Below are 18041 nucleotides of genomic sequence, written 5' to 3' on the forward strand. Positions count from 1 at the left end.
TTATAAATTTATTATTTATCATACTATAGTGATACATGCATACCCATGTTTATAGCAGCACAAAATCACAATAGCCAAACTATGGAACCAGCCTAGGTGTCCATCAACAGATGAACTGATAAAGAAAATGTGATACATATACACAATGGAGTTTTATTCAGCTATAAAGAAGAATGAAATTATGGCATTTGAAAGAAAATGGATGGAACTTGAGACAATTATGTTAAGCAAAATAAGCCAAACTTAGAAGGTCAGGGATCATATGTTTTCTCTCATATGTGGAAGTTAGAAAAGAAAAAGGAAAAGAAGGGGTGGGGATATCATAAAAACCGAAGGGAGATCAGTAGAGGAAAAGGATCAGGGTGTGGGAGTAAGGAAGGGAGCAGGAGCAGGGAAGTGCTAGGGGGCAAAACATTTTGGAAGTAGCCAGAATGTAATTGCAAATATTTGGCCACTTATGGAGGGAGAAATATTTATTTCCTACCTCATTCATGAACAAGTATGCATGAGGTTCTATGAATAACAAACATTGATTTCACTAGGAGCTGGGGGGTAGAGCCTTGAGCAAAAAACTTGGTTCCTACAGAGTTTGTTAAATTTCCTCCAACTTTCAATAAATGTTATTGTAAACAACAATGCTCTAAGAAGCTTAATACTAAGATACTTTATGCCTATATTAAAAATGAATGGAGAGAGTATTACACAGCTGGTAAAGAGTGAAGGGAAGATTCCCATTCATTTTTATTTTCTTAGGGTTAATATTTCTTTCATACAAAGAAAATTCAATTTACATTATTATAGATTATGTGCTATGAGTAGAATAACAAGTTTAATGATCTACTGATTTCAACTTCCAGTAAATTTTTAAAGAAATGTCAGTAAATAATGCTGTACTTTGTGGGGTATAAGGTTGTAAAAATTTAATATTCTTTTTATTAGTGTTTGTAAAAGAGCTCTAACAAATTTTGGAAAATTTTATATTAAAAAATAACTTTTTTTTATATTTAGGAGGAAAAAGTGATGTTTAATGTTGTCCTAACTTAAAAATCTTAAGTAGGTAAACACTAAAGTATCTTACCGCAATAAAACTTAAAAAAAGAATAGTTCTTGGGCCGGGGATGTGGCTCAAGTGGTAGCTCGCTCACCTGGCAAGCGCAGGGTGCTGGTTTTGATCCTCAGCACCACATAAAAATAAAATAAAAGATGTTGTGTCCACCGAAAACTAAAAAATAAACATTAAAAAAAGAATTGTTCTTTAGTAAAAGGCTAAACCATATGACTCTTACTCAATATCTATTTTTCCTTTTTTCTGACTAATCCAAATCTTGAATTTTTGAAGGCAATAAGCTCAACTAAAAGTACTCAACATTCTCAGACTTTCTTCTACCTTCAAATAGCCATATTCCCCAATTCTGGTTAATGCAATATAAGTAGAAGTATTTGACATAGCTCCAGGGAAAGCAACTGATTCCTGATAAGAAGGGAAAGAAAGATGGCTCCAAGTTCTCTGCCTGTTTTTTTTTGTTGTTGTTGTTCTTTTTATATACACATGACAGTAGGGTATATTTTCACATATTATACACACACATGGAGTATAGCTTATACTAATTAGGATCCCATTCTTGTGGTTGTACAGAATGTGGAGTTTCTCTGGTGGTACATTCATATATAAAGACAGGAAAATTATGTCAGATTATTTCCACTGCCTTTCCTATTCCTATCCCCTTTCCCTTCCCTTCATTTCCCTTTGTCTAATACACTGAACTTCTATTCTTTCCCTCCCTCCTTGTTGTATGTTAGTTTCTGCATATCAAATAGAACATTCAACCTTTGGCTTTTTGGGATTGACATTTCACTTAGTATGACAGTCTCCAGATCCATCCATTTACCAACAGATGTCATAATTTTATTCTTCTTTATGGCTGAGTAATATTCCATTGTGTATGTATACCAGTTTCTTTATCCATTCATCTGTTGAAGGGCACCGAGGTTGGTTCCATAGCTCAACTATTGTGAATTGAGCTGCTATAAAACATTCATGTGGCTATGTCACTGTAGTATGCTGATTTTAAGTCCTTTGGGTATATACCATGGAATGGGATAATGGGTCAAATGGTGATTCCATTGTAAGTTTTCTAAGGAATTTTCTTAGTGCTCTCCAGAGGGGTTGCACCAATTTGCAGTCCCATCAGTGATATATGAGTATACATTTCCCCCCTACATCCTTGACAACATTTATTGTTACTGGTATCCTTGATAATTGCCATTCTGACTGGAGTGAGATGGAATCTCATTGTAGTTTTAATTTTCATTTCTCTAATTGCTGGAAATGCTGAACATTTTTTCATATATTTGTTGATCATTTGTTATTTCTTCCTCTGTGAAGTGCCTATTCAGTTCTTTTGCCCATTTATTGATTGGATTATCTGGTCTTTTGGCATTCGGTTTTTTGAGTTTCTTTATATATCCTGGAGATTAATGCTCTGAGGTGCAGGTGGAAAAGGTTTTCTCCCATTCTACAGGCTCTCTCTTCATGCTCTTGATTGTTTCCTTTGCTATAAAGAAGCCTTTTAGTTTGATACCATCCCATTTAATGATCCTTGATTTTACTTCTTGCACTTTAGGGGTCTTGTTGAGGAAGTTAGTACCTAAGGCAACATGATGTAAGTTGGGCCTTATTTTTTTCTAGTAAACACAGGGTCTCTGGTCCAATGCCTAAGTCCTTTGATCTACTTTGAGTTGAGTTTTGTGCAGGGTGAGAGACAGGGGTTAAATTTCATTCTGCTACGCCGCCGCAGTCTGTCTGGGCACAAATCACGAGCCACTCAAGCAGGAACAAACTTTATTTCCGAACTCCACCAGCACACTCCACACACACTCCCCAAGAACACTCTCACCCTCCACAGGGCTCCGGACGCACTCTCTCGGAACCGCAAGAACTCAACGGGAACTCCAAAGTAGTGGGCGCCCAAGTCAGCAAGAGCCGCCCTATTGCCAGACAGTAAAGGTCTATATACAACTGAATACACAGCTTAACATAACCATCATCATCTCAATGGCTCGCTGGCATCACCTTTCAACCATTCCCTCTGGCAAAATGGCAGGCATCATTCCGACTGGCTGTGGCCCTCAACACTGCTACATATGGATTTCCAGGTTTTCCAGCACCATTTGTTGAAGAGGATACCTTTTCTCCAATGTATGTTTACGGTGCCTTTGTTTAGTATGAGATAACTGTATTTATGTGGGTTTGTCTCTGTGTCTTCTGTTCTGTTACATTGGTTTTCATGTTGTTACCAATACCATGCTGTTTTTGTTACTATAGCTCTGTAGTATCTTTTAAGATCTGGTATTGTGATGCTTCCTGCTTTACTTTCCTCACTAAGTTTTGCTTTGACTATTCTGGGTCTCTTATTTTTCCAAATAAATTGCATGATTGCCTGCTGAGAGCCATTAGCCAAGTAGGTATGGCAATTTCCTTGCCATGTTGCTTAGAGGAAGGACTCATGGTAAAATGGACTTGCCTTGGACATTTTGCAGTGACATTGCATGTAAGGTGACCTTGCTCAAGGACAAGGGCAGATCCGGGTTTAGGGCGGACCAGGGTTTAGGGTGGTTCCAGGTTTAAGGTGTACCCTGCTGGGAATAGGGCGTATCCTGCTGCCTCAGGCGTGTCCGCTCCTGTAGTTCCCATTGAGTTCTCATGGGATTTAGAGAGTATTTGGGCAGAGAACGTGGATTTCCCCAGAACATGTTTTGTAGAGTGTCGGTGTGAGTTTGGGAATAAAGAATTGCTGTTTGAATCTACAAAGCTGTGAGTGGCTCGTGATTTTGTGCCCAGCCAGACTGTGGCATTTGGTGGTCCGTACGCGGAACGTCTGAAACTTGGAGGTAAGTGAAATTGCTCGCCCCTGAAGAAGGCGAGAGAATGGGTGACCATTTCAAAAAACAATGTGTTTTTGTTTTGATTTATTTTGTTTTTATTTCAAGTTGCCTGTCCCTAGAAATTTCTCAGGCAAACTGGGGAAAATGGTCGACTCAAGGTTTAAAGTTGTTTACCCCCGAGGAAGAGAAATTGTTAGAAGAAGGAGGCACCCCAGTAGGACCAAGAACAGTTAGGGCATATGTTGATACAATACAAAAATGTAGCCCATGGCTTTTTAAAGATGAGTTATTAAGTATATCAATGGGACCATCATGGTATCCTGTAGAAGGATTTTTCTTCAACAAGAAAGAGAAGGCTAGTTCTGTTTACAACAATTGTCTACGATCTTGGTTTTCACAGACATCTGATTAATTTACAAAGCTAAAGTGTTAAAATATCGACCACTAAATACAAAATCAAGTATTTAATTATTTAATAATTCTTTACTTATTAAGTTCCATAAGGTAATATATTTAAACACTATGTGTGTCTTCATAAGTTGGTGAATGGAAAAAAGTTTAATATTGCTTTGGTCTATGTCTTTGCTAAAACAAGGTTACTAAGAGTTAAGATTCTATCAGGTGTAATTTATATACAAAAAGTATAAGAAGTTTCAGTTGGGTTTCAATTATAGTATTATAGTACCATAAAAAAAAACCATGAAAGTATTTCATCTTCTTAAAGTGGAGTAATTTGTCTAAATCAGGAATTTTATAAGAGTTGTTTCAGAATGTGAATTTATAAAAAGGGTTAATGGCTAGAAAAGAGATATTAAAAGATTGAAGATGTGAAAATATATTTTAATATGGAAGGTTAAAAGAAAAAGAAATGTTTCTAGATGAGATAATCTTTGTGTGGTAAAGTAAAAAGTTGTAAAATGTCTAAGTAAGTTGCACAAGGCTTTAAAAGGTTAAATTGAAGGTGGTTAAGATGCCTTCATGACGGAGGAAAAAAAAACCATGAAAATGGGAAGATAATAGGATAAAAGATATTTAGATAAAGAAGATTAAAAATTTGGAAAACTTTAAAAACAGAAGTACAGAAAGGTAAAAAAAAAAGAGAAGATGTAGAAAGATAAAAAAGATATAGGAAGTTGGAGAAGATAAAAAAAGACAAAAATTTTAAACCCACAAAATAGGAAACAAAAGAAAACTAGGAGAAAAAAAAAGCAACTAAGGGTGTATGTACAACCCTTAAAAGAAAACTAGAAGATAGAAATAAGATAGAAAATGGTTGAAAATGTCAAGTAAAGTTATTTCAGATAGAAAATGCAAAAAGCTAAGACAACTATTAGATACAGACATGTACTTATTAAAGCAAAAAGAGGGAATTGGAAAGGGGTATATATCCCCCAAAGATAAACTTAAAATAACGCTTTTTACTCTAAACTTTTAAAATTTGGATTCATCAGGACTTAGTGCTGTGGAAAGGCATATGTATTCAAAAAATGTACATAAGCCTAAAGTACTTTGGAAAGATATTCTAACAGGACAATGGAAAGGTCCTGACCCAGTGATTGTCTGGAGTCGGGGTTCTGTTTGTGTTTTTCCACAGGGAGAATTTGGATTCCAGAGAGATTAACTAAAGCAATTTCTACAGACCAAAAAGAAGATGATTTGACTCAAATCCATAACAGCTGATATCCAGAGCTCCAACTTGGCTATTCTTACATCTGCGACAGTGATTAACCAGGGTGCTTTTTTCAATATCTATTTTATTATTGCATTTTTCCCACATCATAAAGTTCTATTTTATTTTTTGAGCTCCATACACACCTAGGTTAATGTTTTTCTGATCAGTTTTATTTTTTGACTGTGGTGTTTTTAACATTGCAATGGAGATTTCACCTAGGTAAAGCTACAAGGCCTTTATTATTGTCTTATGTGTTGTTCGTTTGTGTGCACTCTTGTGTTTTGTGTTGTATGTCTGTGTGTGCGTATGTCCATATATCATATATGAGGAGCGCTCATGAAAAAATGGATCCGAATTATTTTTTTTTTATTCACGTGATTTAAATGGCTTAATTTAAATTAGGTAAATAGCTGTTAAGGATTGTTTTTAAAGGTAGTTAACAGATCTGTTTGTTTACTAATTTAAATTAGGTAAACAGCTGTTAAGGATTGTTTTTAAAGGAAGTTAACAGATATGTTTGCTTACTTTCACCTTTCCTTTTCATTATATTTAATTCTTTTCAGGTTAATGTCTCTTTAGCATCATTGCCAGAATTCCTATCTTCATCCCAGTGCCGGTGAAGACAAAGATAAAACCAAACTACAGCTTCTATGATAGCTAAACTACAGCTTCTATGATAGCTAAACTGTATAAACTGATGCATCAATGAATATAACTCAACAAGTAATGCTCAATCAAGGAGTCAACTTACTTTGGGAGGAAACGGACTTTGGGAGGAAACGGACATATTGATAGATTCCTCCGCTTTGAACTGCTTGCAGAACTTGCCTGGACTATGTAACTATCCTTTGGTGCAGCGAATTGTGGTAGTGCTGGCATATCTTTGCTGATGGTGTCACTAGTGATGCAATTTTTCCAAAGGAGCCGTCAATTGGCTTGGTGTCATGGCATTTCTGTATCCTCCTCCCTTCTGCTAGTGATGGTCTAAAATTTGGGGGCCAACAGAGGTGAGGCAAAGAACCTCACCCCCACACTGGCACCAAGGCCAAATTTGGGGGCCAACAGAGGTGAGGCAAGAACCTCACCCCCGCACTGGTGCATAGGCCTATCCACAAGTATGGCTGTATGCTGGACCGGTAGTCAGTGACGGGTATGATCCAATTGCAGTGGTATCAACCTAAGACAGGAGGCTGACGCCTAAAGGTCAGTTTTCCGATGACGGGTAAGAACCATATGTTGAATTGGACAACCTACCAGGCATGGTCCTTAAGCCACATTGCTTGTTGTTTAATTAATCAGAAGGGGAGAGATGCTGAGAGCCATTAGCCAATATATCATATTTCACACTTTGATTCAAGTGGGTTATGAACTCCCATTTTTACCCCGTATACAAATTGCAGAATCACATCAGTTACACTTCCATTGATTTATATATTGCCATACTAGGGTCTGTTGTATTCTGCTGCCTTTCCTATCCTTTACTATCCCCCTCCCCTCCCCTCCCCTCCCCTCTTCTCTCTCTACCCACTCTACTGCAGTTCATATCTCCCCCTTGTATTATTTTTCCCTTTCCCCTCACTACCTCTTGTATGTGGCAGTATCCCTGTAGTTCGCTCTTTTGAGGTCTTCAGGGAATAGTCCAAGAAGGGCAATAGCTGGGTCAAATGGTGGTTCCATTCCCAGCTTTCCCAGTAATCTCCATATTGCTTTCCAAATTGGCCGCACCAATTTGCAGTCCCACCAGCAATGTACAAGAGTACCCTTTTCCCCACATCCTCGCCAGCACTTGTTGTTGTTTGACTTCATAATGGCTGCCAATCTTACTGGAGTGAGATGGTATCTTAGGGTGGTTTTGATTTGCATTTCTCTGACTGCTAGAGATGGTGAGCATTTTTTCATGTACTTGTTGATTGATTGTATGTCCTCCTCTGAGAAGTGTCTGTTCAGGTCCTTGGCCCATTTGTTGATTGGGTTATTTGTGATCTTATTGTCTAATTTTTTGAGTTCTTTGTATACTCTGGATATTAGGGCTCTATCTGAAGTATGGGGAGTAAAAATTTGTTCCCAGGATGTAGACTCCCTATTTACCTCTCTTATTGTTTCTCTTGCTGAGAAAAAACTTTTCAGTTTAAGTAAGTCCCATTTGTTGATTCTTGTTATTAACTATTGTGCTATGGGAATTTGGAGCCCGACCCCACAATATGTAGATCGGAGCCAACTTTTTCTTCTATCAGATGCAAAGTCTCTGATTTGATATCAAGCTCCTTGATCCACTTTGAGTTAACTTTTGTGCATGGCAAGAGGAGGGGATTCAGTTTCATTTGATGCATATGGATTTCCAGTTTTCCCAACACCATTTGTTGAAGATGCTATCCTTCCTCCATTGCATGCTTTTAGCCCCTTTATCAAATATAAGATAATTGTAACTTTGTGGATTAGTCTCTGTATCCTCTATTCTGTACCATTGGTCCACCCGCCTGTTTTGGTACCAGGAACATGCTGTTTTTGTTACTATTGCTCTGTAATATAGTTTGAAATCTGGTATCGCTATACCGCCTGATTCACACTTCCTGCTTAGAATTGCTTTTGCTATTCTGGGTCTTTTATTTTTCCATATGAATTTCATGATTGCTTTATCTATTTCTACAAGAAATGCCGTTGGGATTTTGATTGGCATTGCATTAAACCTATAGAGAACTTTTGGTAATATCGCCATTTTGATGATGTTAGTTCTGCCTATCCATGAACAGGGTATATTTTTCCATCTTCAAAGATCTTCTTCTACTTCTATTTTAGGGTTCTGTAGTCTTCATTGTATAAACCTTTCACCTCTTTTGTTAGGTTGATTCCCAAGTATTTTTTTTTTTTGAGGATATTGTGAATAAAGTGTTTTTCCTCATTTCCGTTTCAGAAGTTTTGTTGCTGATGTACAGAAATGCCTTTGATTTATGCGTGTTGATTTTATATCCTGCCACTTTGCTGAATTCATTTATTAGTTCTAGTAGTTTTTTTGTAGACCCTTTTAGGTCTTCTAGGTATAGAATCATGTCATCCGCAAATAGGGATAATTTAAGTTCTTTTCCTATTTTTATGCCTTTAATTTCTTTCGTCTGTTTTTTCATTGTTATTTTTCATTTCCTCTTCCTGTAATGTTTTGCCAAGGATGTTTTGAAGAGCTGGTTTTCTAGCTGCAAATTCTTTTAACTTTTGTTTATCGTGGAAGATTTTTATTTCATCTTCAATCCTAAAGCTTAATTTCACTGGATACATGATTCTTGGTTGGAACCCTTTTTCTTTCAGCGTTTGAAATATGTTGTTCCAGGATCTTCTAGCTTTCAGAGTCTGTGTTGAAAGATCAGCAGTTATCCTGATAGGTTTACCCCTATATGTAATCTGCTTCCTCGCTCTTGTGGCTTTTAAGATTCTCTCCTTATTCTGTATGTTCGGCATCTTCATTATTATGTGTCTTGGTGTGGATCTCTTATGATTTTTTATATTCAGTGTCCTGTAGGCTTCTAGTATTTGGATTTCTTTTTCATTCTTTAAGTCTGGGAAGTTTTCTAGTATTATTTCATTGAATAGATTGCTCATTCCCTTGGTTTGGACCTCTGTACCCTCTTGTATCCCAATAACTCTTAGGTTTGGTTTCTTGATGTTATCCCATAATTCTTGGATGTTCTGCTCATGATTTCTTAACATTCTCGCTGAGCTGTCTATGTTCTTTTCAAGTTGAAAAACTCTGTCTTTGTTGTCTGAAGTTCTATCTTCTAAGTGTTCTACTCTGTTGCTAATACTCTCATTTGAGCTTTTAATTTGGTTTATTGTTTCCTGCATTTCCAGGATTTCTGTTTGTTTGTTTTTTATATCCTCTATCTCCCTATAGAGTTGATCTTTTGCTTCTTGGATTTGTTTATGTAATTCATTGTCAAAGTGATTTTTCATTGTCTGAATTTGATGTATAATGTCTTCCTTGAGACTCCATATCATCTGAAGCATGTATATCCTGAACTCTTTGTCTGACATTCCATCAGCTGCAGATATTACTTCATCTAATGTTGAATTGACCTGTATTTTTTGTGGTCCTTTCTTTCCTTGTCTTTTCATATTGCTCATGATTCTTTCTAGCTTTGTGAAACTGTTGTGCTAATGTTTTTCCCCTTATATATTTGTATTGTTCTTGTATAGCTCCAAAATCCCTCTTTTGCAGAGAAAGACAATGTTAACAGATCCCAATATCAACAGTACATTATCTAGGCACAAGTTTTCATTAATACATTTATAGTTAGATTCTAAGACTATAGATATTGGTTTTAATTATTACTTAAGAATATATTCCTTAGTTTCATAAAACGCGTACCATATCTGGTGGCATATAGAAAACTTAATTTCAGACGAAGGATGTTATACTTAGAGGGAAAGGAGTGAGGGTATGAGGTTAAACTAACTTAGCACCTTTGGAGAACTCTAACCACTAGACTGGTAATTTATGGAAGAATGTATATATTCAACCTCCTATCTATTTAAATAGTTACCCTATGTATAGATAGCAAAAGTTAGGAGATTGAAAGTGGGATGGAGAGAATACTAATTAAAAAAAAAAGAAAAAAAATAACAAGGAAGAAAAGAGAAAGTAAAGGGAAGTAAGATAGAAATAAAGAAAAAAAATGGGGGGGGTGGGGTATATGCAATTCCTCTATATTATATTCCTTTGGTAATTCGATTGTTCATGCACAGTTCTTGATTTCACATATGCTGAAGTTGTGGAAGAGAAGAAAAGAGAAAGAGAGCAAAAAAAAAAAAAAAGTCTCTCAGAACACTGTTTTCCTTGCTTCCAGTAGGTGGCGATGTCTATTCCTAGCTTGAGCCTCTATATTCAGGGTGGTGGGTATAGCCAGTGTGAAAGGAAATGAGCTTCCACCTGTATCTTCCCTACTCTAGTCTCTGAGGGAGAAACCAGGTGCCTGTACAGTTGTTGTTTTGCGTTGATAGCTACAACCCCCAAAAGCTTGTGGGAAATAATTTGAGTTATCGCAGCTAAGGGTGGGGGAGTTGGAAACTGGGTACCTGGATCAGCTGCAGAACCGTGCTGTTAGCCACACCCCCTTTGATGGGTTTTAAGGGTTGATGGGCTTCCTCCGGACTAGCACGGGGTGGGGGGGCGGACTTCCTCCTCCGGTCTGGCTGGGGCTCTTTCGTCTGTCTAATTGCTCTGGCCAGTGTTTCGAGAACTATATTAATAGAAGTGGTGATAGAGGGTATCCCTATCTTGTTCCAGATTTTAGAGGAAATGCCTTCAATTTTTCTCCATTCAGAATGATGCTAGCCTGAGGCTTAGCATAGATAGCTTTTACAATGTCGAGGTAAGTTCCTGTTATCCCTAGTTTTTCTAGTGTTTTGAACATAAAGGGATGCTGTACTTTGTCGACTGCTTTTTCTGCGTCTATCGAGATGATCAAATGGTTCTTATAAGTCTATTGATGTGGTAAATAACATTTATTGATTTCCGTATATTGAATCATCCTTGCATCCCAGGGATGAATCCTACTTGATCATGGTGCACATTTTTTTTGATGTGCCTTTGTATCCGATTCGCCAGAATATTATTGAGGATTTTTGTCTAGGTTCATCAGAGATATTGGTCTGTAGTTTTCTTTCGTTGAGGTGTCTTTGTCTGGTTTCAGAATCAGGATGATGTTGGCCTCATAGTATGAATTTGGAAGAGCTCACTCTTTTTCTATTTCCTGAAATAACTTGAAAACTTGGTATTAATTCTTCTTTAAAGGTTTTGTAAAACTCCGCTGTATATCCATCCGGTCCTTGGCTTTTCTTGGTTGGCAGTCTTTTGATTGCTTCTTCTATTTCATCCATTGATATTGGTCTGTTCAAATTGTGTGTTTCCTCCTGACTCAGTCTGGGCAGATCATATGACTTAAGAAATTTATCGATGTCTTCACTAATCTTCTATTTTATTGGAATATAGGTTTTCAAAATAATTTCTAATTGTCTTCTGTATTTCTGTAGCATCTGTTGTGATATTGCCTTTTTCATCCCATATGTTAGTAATTTGAGTTCTCTCTCTTCTTCTCTTCGTTAGCATGGCTAAGGGTCTGTCAATTTTGTTTATTTTTTCGAAGAACCAACTTTTCGTTTTGTTAATTTTTTCAATAGTTTCTTTTGTTTCACTTTCGTTGATTTCCACTCTGATTTTAATTATTTCTTGCCTTCTGCTACATTTGCTGTTGTTTTGCTCTTCCTTTTCTAGGGCTTTGAGATGAAGTGTGAGCTCATTTATTTATTGGTTTTTTCTTTTTTTGAGGAATGACCTCCAGGCGATGAATTTCCCTCTTAAAATTGCTTTCATTGTGTCCCATAGATTCCGATATGTTGTGTCTGTATTTTCATTTATCTCTAAGAATTTTTTGATTTCCTCCTTTATGTCTTCTGTAACCCATTGATCATTCAGTAACATATTGTTCATTTTCCATGAGATGTATGATTTTTCCTTCCTTCTTCTATCATTGATTTCCAGTTTCATTCCATTATGATCAGATAAAATGCATGGTATTACTCCACCCCTTTATATTTACTGAGGTTTGCCCTATGGCATAACATATGGTCTATTTTTGAGAAGGATCCATGTGCTGCTGAGAAAAAAGTATATCCACTTGATGATGGTTGATATATTCTATATATGTCAGTTAAGTCTATGTTATTGATTGTGATATTGAGTTCTATAGTTTCTTTATTCAACTTTTGTTTGGAGGATCTGTCCAATGGTGAGAGAGGTGTGTTGAAGTCACCCATAATTATTGTGTTGTGGTCTATTTGATTCTTGAACTTGAGGAGAATTTGTTTTATGAACATTGCAGCACCATTATTTGGTGCATAAATATTGATAATTGTTATGTCTTGTGGTGAATGGTTCCTTTTAACAGTATATAATGTCCTTCCTTATCCCTTTTGATTAACTTAGTCTTGAAGTCGATTTTATTCGATATGAGGATGGCCACCCCTGCTTGCTTACGAGGACCGTGTGCGTGGTATATTTTTTCCCAACCTTTCACCTTCAGCCTGTGTATGTCTTTTCCAATCAGATGTGTCTCCTGGAGGCAGCATAATGTTGGATTTGTTTTTTTAATCCATGTTACCAGCCTATGTTGCTTTATTGGAGAGTTTAAGCCATTAACGTTTAGAGTTACTATTGATATATGTTTTGTACTTCCAGTTATGTTTGATTATTTATCTTTTTTTTTAAATTTAGTTTGTTTCTCCATGATTAGCTTTCCCCCCGCCCTCTGTCTTTACTGAGGCACTTCCCACTGATGGTTTTGGTTATTATTTTTCATTTCTTCCTCATGTAGTGTTTTGCTCAAGACGCTTTGCAATGCTGGTTTTCTGGCTGCAAATTCTTTTAGCTTTTGTTTATCATGAAAGATTTTTATTTCGTTGTCGTACCTGAAGCTTAATTTTGCTGGATACAGAGTTCTTGGTTGGCATCCATTGTCTTTCAGTGTTTGAAATATGTTGTTCTAGGATCTTCTCGCTTTCAGTGTCTGTGATGAAAAATCCGTTGTTAACCTTATTGGTTTATCCCTGAATGTAATCTGCCTCCTTTCTCTTGTAGCTTTTAATATTTTCTCTTTGTTCTGTATATTGGATATCTTCATAACAATGTGTCTTGGCGTTGGTCTACTGTGATTTTGTGTGCTCGGTGTCCTGTATGCATCTACAATTTGTACATCCATTTCCTTTTTTATTTCTGGAAAGTTTTCTGTAATTATTTCATTCAGCAGGTTACTCATTCCCTTGGTTTGAATCTCTATACCTTCCTCTATCCCAATGACTCGTAAGTTTGGTTTTTTTATGTTATCCCATTTCTCTTGGATGCTTTTCTCGTGATTTTTTACCAGCCTTTCTGAGTTGGCTAGACTCTTCAAGATGATATATTTTGTCTTCATTATCTGTCGTTCTGGCTTCTACTTGCTCCACTCTGTTAGTGATACTCTCATTTGAGTTTTTAATTTGGTTTATTGTTTCCTTCATTTCTAGAATTATTGGTTGATTTTTTTTATAATCTCTATCTCCTGATAAAGATGCTTAACTTCTCCTTTTATTTGTTTATGTAATTCATTTTCAATGAGTTCTTTCACTGTTTGAATTTGCTGTCTCGTATCCTCTTTAAGGTTCCATTCCATCTGTCTAAGGTATTCCTTGAGTTCTTTATATGACCATTTTTCTGATGACTCTAGATCCTCCTGAATATTTAGGCTGTCCTGCATTGTTTGTACTTCTTTTCTTCCTTGCTTTTTTATGCTGCTCATGTTACTTCTTGTTCTGTTTGACTGCTGAGTTACTGTTTATTCTTATAAATTTAGTTGATGCTTGGGAGGAAAGATATTAGAAGGGAAGGGAAGAAGTCACTAAAGAGAATGAGAGTAAGCAGGTAGAATTCAAGGAAGGGGGAATAAGAAAATTGAAAAGTAATGAAAAGACAAAAGAAAAAAATAGAAAAGAAAAAAAGAAAAATTTTTTAAAAAAATAATAATTAAAAAAATGAAAATTAAAATTGAAAAATAATAATAAAATAAAAAGATTTTTAAAAAATTTTAAAAATTTAAAAAAGTTAAAAAACAACAACAAAAAATGAAAATGAAAAGAAAAAAAACCCAAATTAAAAAAAAAATTAATAAATGCAGTCTTAGAGTTTGATTAACTTCTCTTCCAGTAGGTGGAGCTGTGCCCACTGGGCCAAGCTTCTCCTCTCAATAGGCAGGAACCAATCCCTGTGCAGCAGCTCTTCCTCCTGGACTGGGCGGGTCTCCAATCCTGAGTGCCTAGGGCCTTCTCTTGTGTCTAGTCACTTCCCCACTTTTCCTCAAGCCAGGCCCTGCTCATCGGTGACGCTCACCACAATACTGGCTACACACCAGGTCTGCTGCTCCTGGGAGCTCTGTTTTCATGAACGCCTGGGCACACTCTCCCTGTTTGCCATTCCCTCAGACCCTAAGTTTGTAGAGCTTGGGGCTGAGAACCCCCAGAGAATTTGCTTGCCCTCTGGTAGCCATGCCCCCGGTAGCTGGTGCAAGTTGTCAGCATTGGTGGGAGCGGTAGTCGGGAGTTCTGCGCCGCAAGTCTGCGCCACTCCTGATTCCCTCAGTCTGGCTATCACGCTCACGGGAGAGCTGGGAGGGGCCCTTAAGGTTTCCCCGCTGTGTGGAGAGGGAGGGCTAGGGGATTATACACCTGTCGCCGCTGGTTTCAATGAAGTTATCTCCTCTGCCACATTTTGGTGGCATCAGTTCTCTGCCATGGTGGTATCCCATGCAAATGGTGACAGTTCGTTCCCTTTGCCGGGTGACCAATGCAACGGGTGGGTCCTGACTGTCTCTCCCAAGCCCCGATTCAATCCTGTGGCCACTGCCTATGAAGGCTCGGTTGGCTTTTAACTCCGCAGTTCAGAAGGGCAGAGCAGTTGTTTCAGCGGGATCGTTAGTGCTGAGTCACAGCAGTATGGCTGCGAGAAGCAGGCGATCCAGAGCTTGAATGCAGCCAATCCGGGCTCAGTGTGTGTTCTGAGAGGCCCAGACTGTTCGCCCCTGATCCAGTTCAGCTCAGCATTGCCTAGTGATCCTCAGCAAACAGCATTTAGACAGTTTACGACTCCCTATGCCCACGCAGCTGAAGAGGTCAGAGACTTGATCTCTCCGTGGCCACCGCCATGTTGGATCTCTGTGTTTCTCTTGTAAGCAGCATATTATTGGGTTTGCTTTTGTTTATCCAATGTATCAATCTCTGCCTTTTGATTGGGTGGCTAGACCATTTATACTTAATGTGATAAACTGATTCAAGTTCATGATGTTATGTTTTATCCTCTTTATCCCATCTATTCTTTGTCTCTTTTTCCTGTTTTTCTATCCTTTTTAAAAAATATATTTATTTTTACATGGCACTGAGGATCGAACCCAGTGCCTCATGATTGTGAGGTCGGCGCTCTACCACTGAGCCCCAGCCCCAGCCCCTCTTTTTTGGTTTTAATGATTCATTTTATGTTCTTTGTTGGTTTATTAACTATAACTCTGTTTTACTGCACAGGTCTAATCAAATCAGGGTTTCCTACATATTTTATTTTTCACATGCCTGTTTAGAGAAAGTAATTATGCCTTGTTATACCTTCTCTAAAAATATAAAAAGCAATCTAAATTATTAGCTTTTTTTTTTTTCCCAGGGCTGGAGATTGAACCCAGGACCTTGTGCATGCTACGAAAGCATTCTACCAACTGTGCTGTATCCCCAGCCCACTCTTAAGCAAATTTTAACTATGGAAAATGAACATCATTCAGATTTTCAGAATTATAAGTTAGCAGATTTGGACCTACAAAAATCAATTACTACACTCTGTGGGGTAAATTAAACCAATTGTGAGTCCTTTCTTTGATGTAAAGAGACAGAATTTAGCCTTGGATTCTCACACATAACAATCATTTGGTTAGACAAATCACATACCATATCAAAACCTCAATTTCTTCAAAAATCTAATACTATCAAGTGCAAAGCTGGACTATATAATCAATGAATTTTTAAGCTCTAAATATAATATTTTTTAGCTTATTACATTTACTATTTATGAAACAAAAGTTTAAAAATATTTTAAAAGAGAGCTGACATATTTTCAAAATCATTATTATGGTTATTTGTTTTCACTGGACCTCTCTTAATAAACTAAAACACTTCCTACTTTAAATGTGAGATTCATTTTGATAAAAAGCAGTTTTTATGTACTCTACTGTTGTCTGAAATAGAACTATATTTTAAACACATCTGTGTCTATGGAGTGAAGGGAGGAGGCTGATGAATCATAGCTTAATAAGGTCTGAATTCCTGAAAGCAAAAGATTATTTTTGTGCCAGAAGCAAAGTAGATAAACATGCTGTGTTCTTCTAATTACTAATTATTTTCAAAAGCAAAGTTTAGTTTTAACATTATGAGACAACAATGCTCCAGTGGATACATAGAAAGATGTAATAATAAAATCTAACAAGTGTTGTTCAAGAAATTTAATTTACCTGTAATGGACCCAAGATAGAGCTGGTTGTATACATAAAAAAGAGCCGTAGATAACTCAGAACATTTGCAAATGCAAAAAGCCCTTCTGCCACAAGCGTAGGATGGAATGCATCCCAGTCCTTCCGATCAGCAAAATCATGAAACTAGAGTTAGGAAAAAAAGTCAAAGGTGAATAGCACCCTCAATTTAGGAAAGTAAAAACAAATATTCAGAAATTTCTGAAAGAAAACTATTTAAATTATGTCTCCTTGTGGGGAATCTCCATTTATGCTTTATACTTTTTCTTTTTTAATAGAAATAATGTTTTAATAAAAGATTTCCATGTATGTAAGGCAATATCAGTTATGTCATTTAAAGAGATATTCCCAGAAATATTTAGGTTTTAAAAAATTAAACAATTTGTCATTAAACTTTTTTATGCAATGAAACATTTAGTTTTCTTAAAGTCTACAACATAAACTTTTACATAAATGCTGTCAATTAATTAGTTATATTGAATTAACCTTGTCCTTTCACTTAGGATTCTAGAATAAATCATAGAAGTCCCCTGCTGTTTTTAATTTAAAAAGAAGAAAGTGCATTACTATACCTAGATAATGTCCACATGTCCCAGCTACATGGAACACTCTGAGATTTTATGTCTGACTTCCTGGCATAATTATTAATAGAGCATCTTATCATTTTTAAAATGTTCTTTTTGAACAATAAATTATAGGACTAAAGAGATAAGTATGAAAAAGTAATGCCATTCAATCTCTTTATCTTATCTTACACAGATAAATCAAACCATTTATCTGTGTAAGACCAATTTTTATTTTCTCAGTAACTTTACACTGCAGTCACTGAATATACCTCATCAATGTGTTGCACACTGTTGGTTATTTAAAGGAATGGAATATTTTAATAAAGTAAATTGATATAAGAAAGTCACTTTACTTTTTCTATAATCAATAAATTGGTCAAAAGGCAGAGAATACTATATATTTTAGTTGCTTAAATACGCTATCCCAGAAAGAATTCTAAACTGAGGGTTTAAATAAGGATAGTTAACATATAATCTATTACCTTTTCTGGCCTTGGGAGAGTGTAAATCTTGATGGAAAGTAAAAGTTTAAGATGTCTACAAACTTATATTTTTGTCTAATTCTGAATGAAAATATACTGTCATCAGAAAAATTATTACATTTATACCATTTTTAAGCTGCAAAAGATGACAGGCATGATTTGGAATGTGTAAAATACTATATGATGAATTCCACTAAGATACTTTCACATTGATATAAAGATATAAAATACTTGTCATTAAAAATTACTTTGTGGTCTCATTTTAAGTATATACATGTTAATGAGCTAAAAGAACCTAGCTCAGACATGTATATGAAAAAAAAATCCTGTCATTTGTAAGAAAGAAAATCCCTAT

At 36.4% G+C, this 18041-nt stretch overlaps 1 protein-coding gene across 5 annotated transcripts in view; it reads right to left on the reverse strand.

The window, feature by feature from the left end:
- Trpc1 (transient receptor potential cation channel subfamily C member 1) overlaps nucleotides 1–18041 on the reverse strand; it is a 94768-nt gene that overhangs the window by 18359 nt on the left and 58368 nt on the right. For 3 of the 5 annotated variants that reach the window (XM_076867604.1, XM_076867606.1, XM_076867603.1), the window contains one exon: nucleotides 16621–16764. The exons of the other annotated variants lie outside the window; for them this stretch is intronic. In XM_076867604.1, coding sequence (XP_076723719.1) covers nucleotides 16621–16764 — 144 coding nt within the window. The remainder of the gene's footprint in view (nucleotides 1–16620; nucleotides 16765–18041) is intronic. 5 annotated transcript variants of the gene reach the window in all.

This window comes from Callospermophilus lateralis, chromosome 10, assembly GCF_048772815.1.
Source record: "Callospermophilus lateralis isolate mCalLat2 chromosome 10, mCalLat2.hap1, whole genome shotgun sequence".
Lineage (NCBI taxonomy): Eukaryota > Metazoa > Chordata > Mammalia > Rodentia > Sciuridae > Callospermophilus > Callospermophilus lateralis.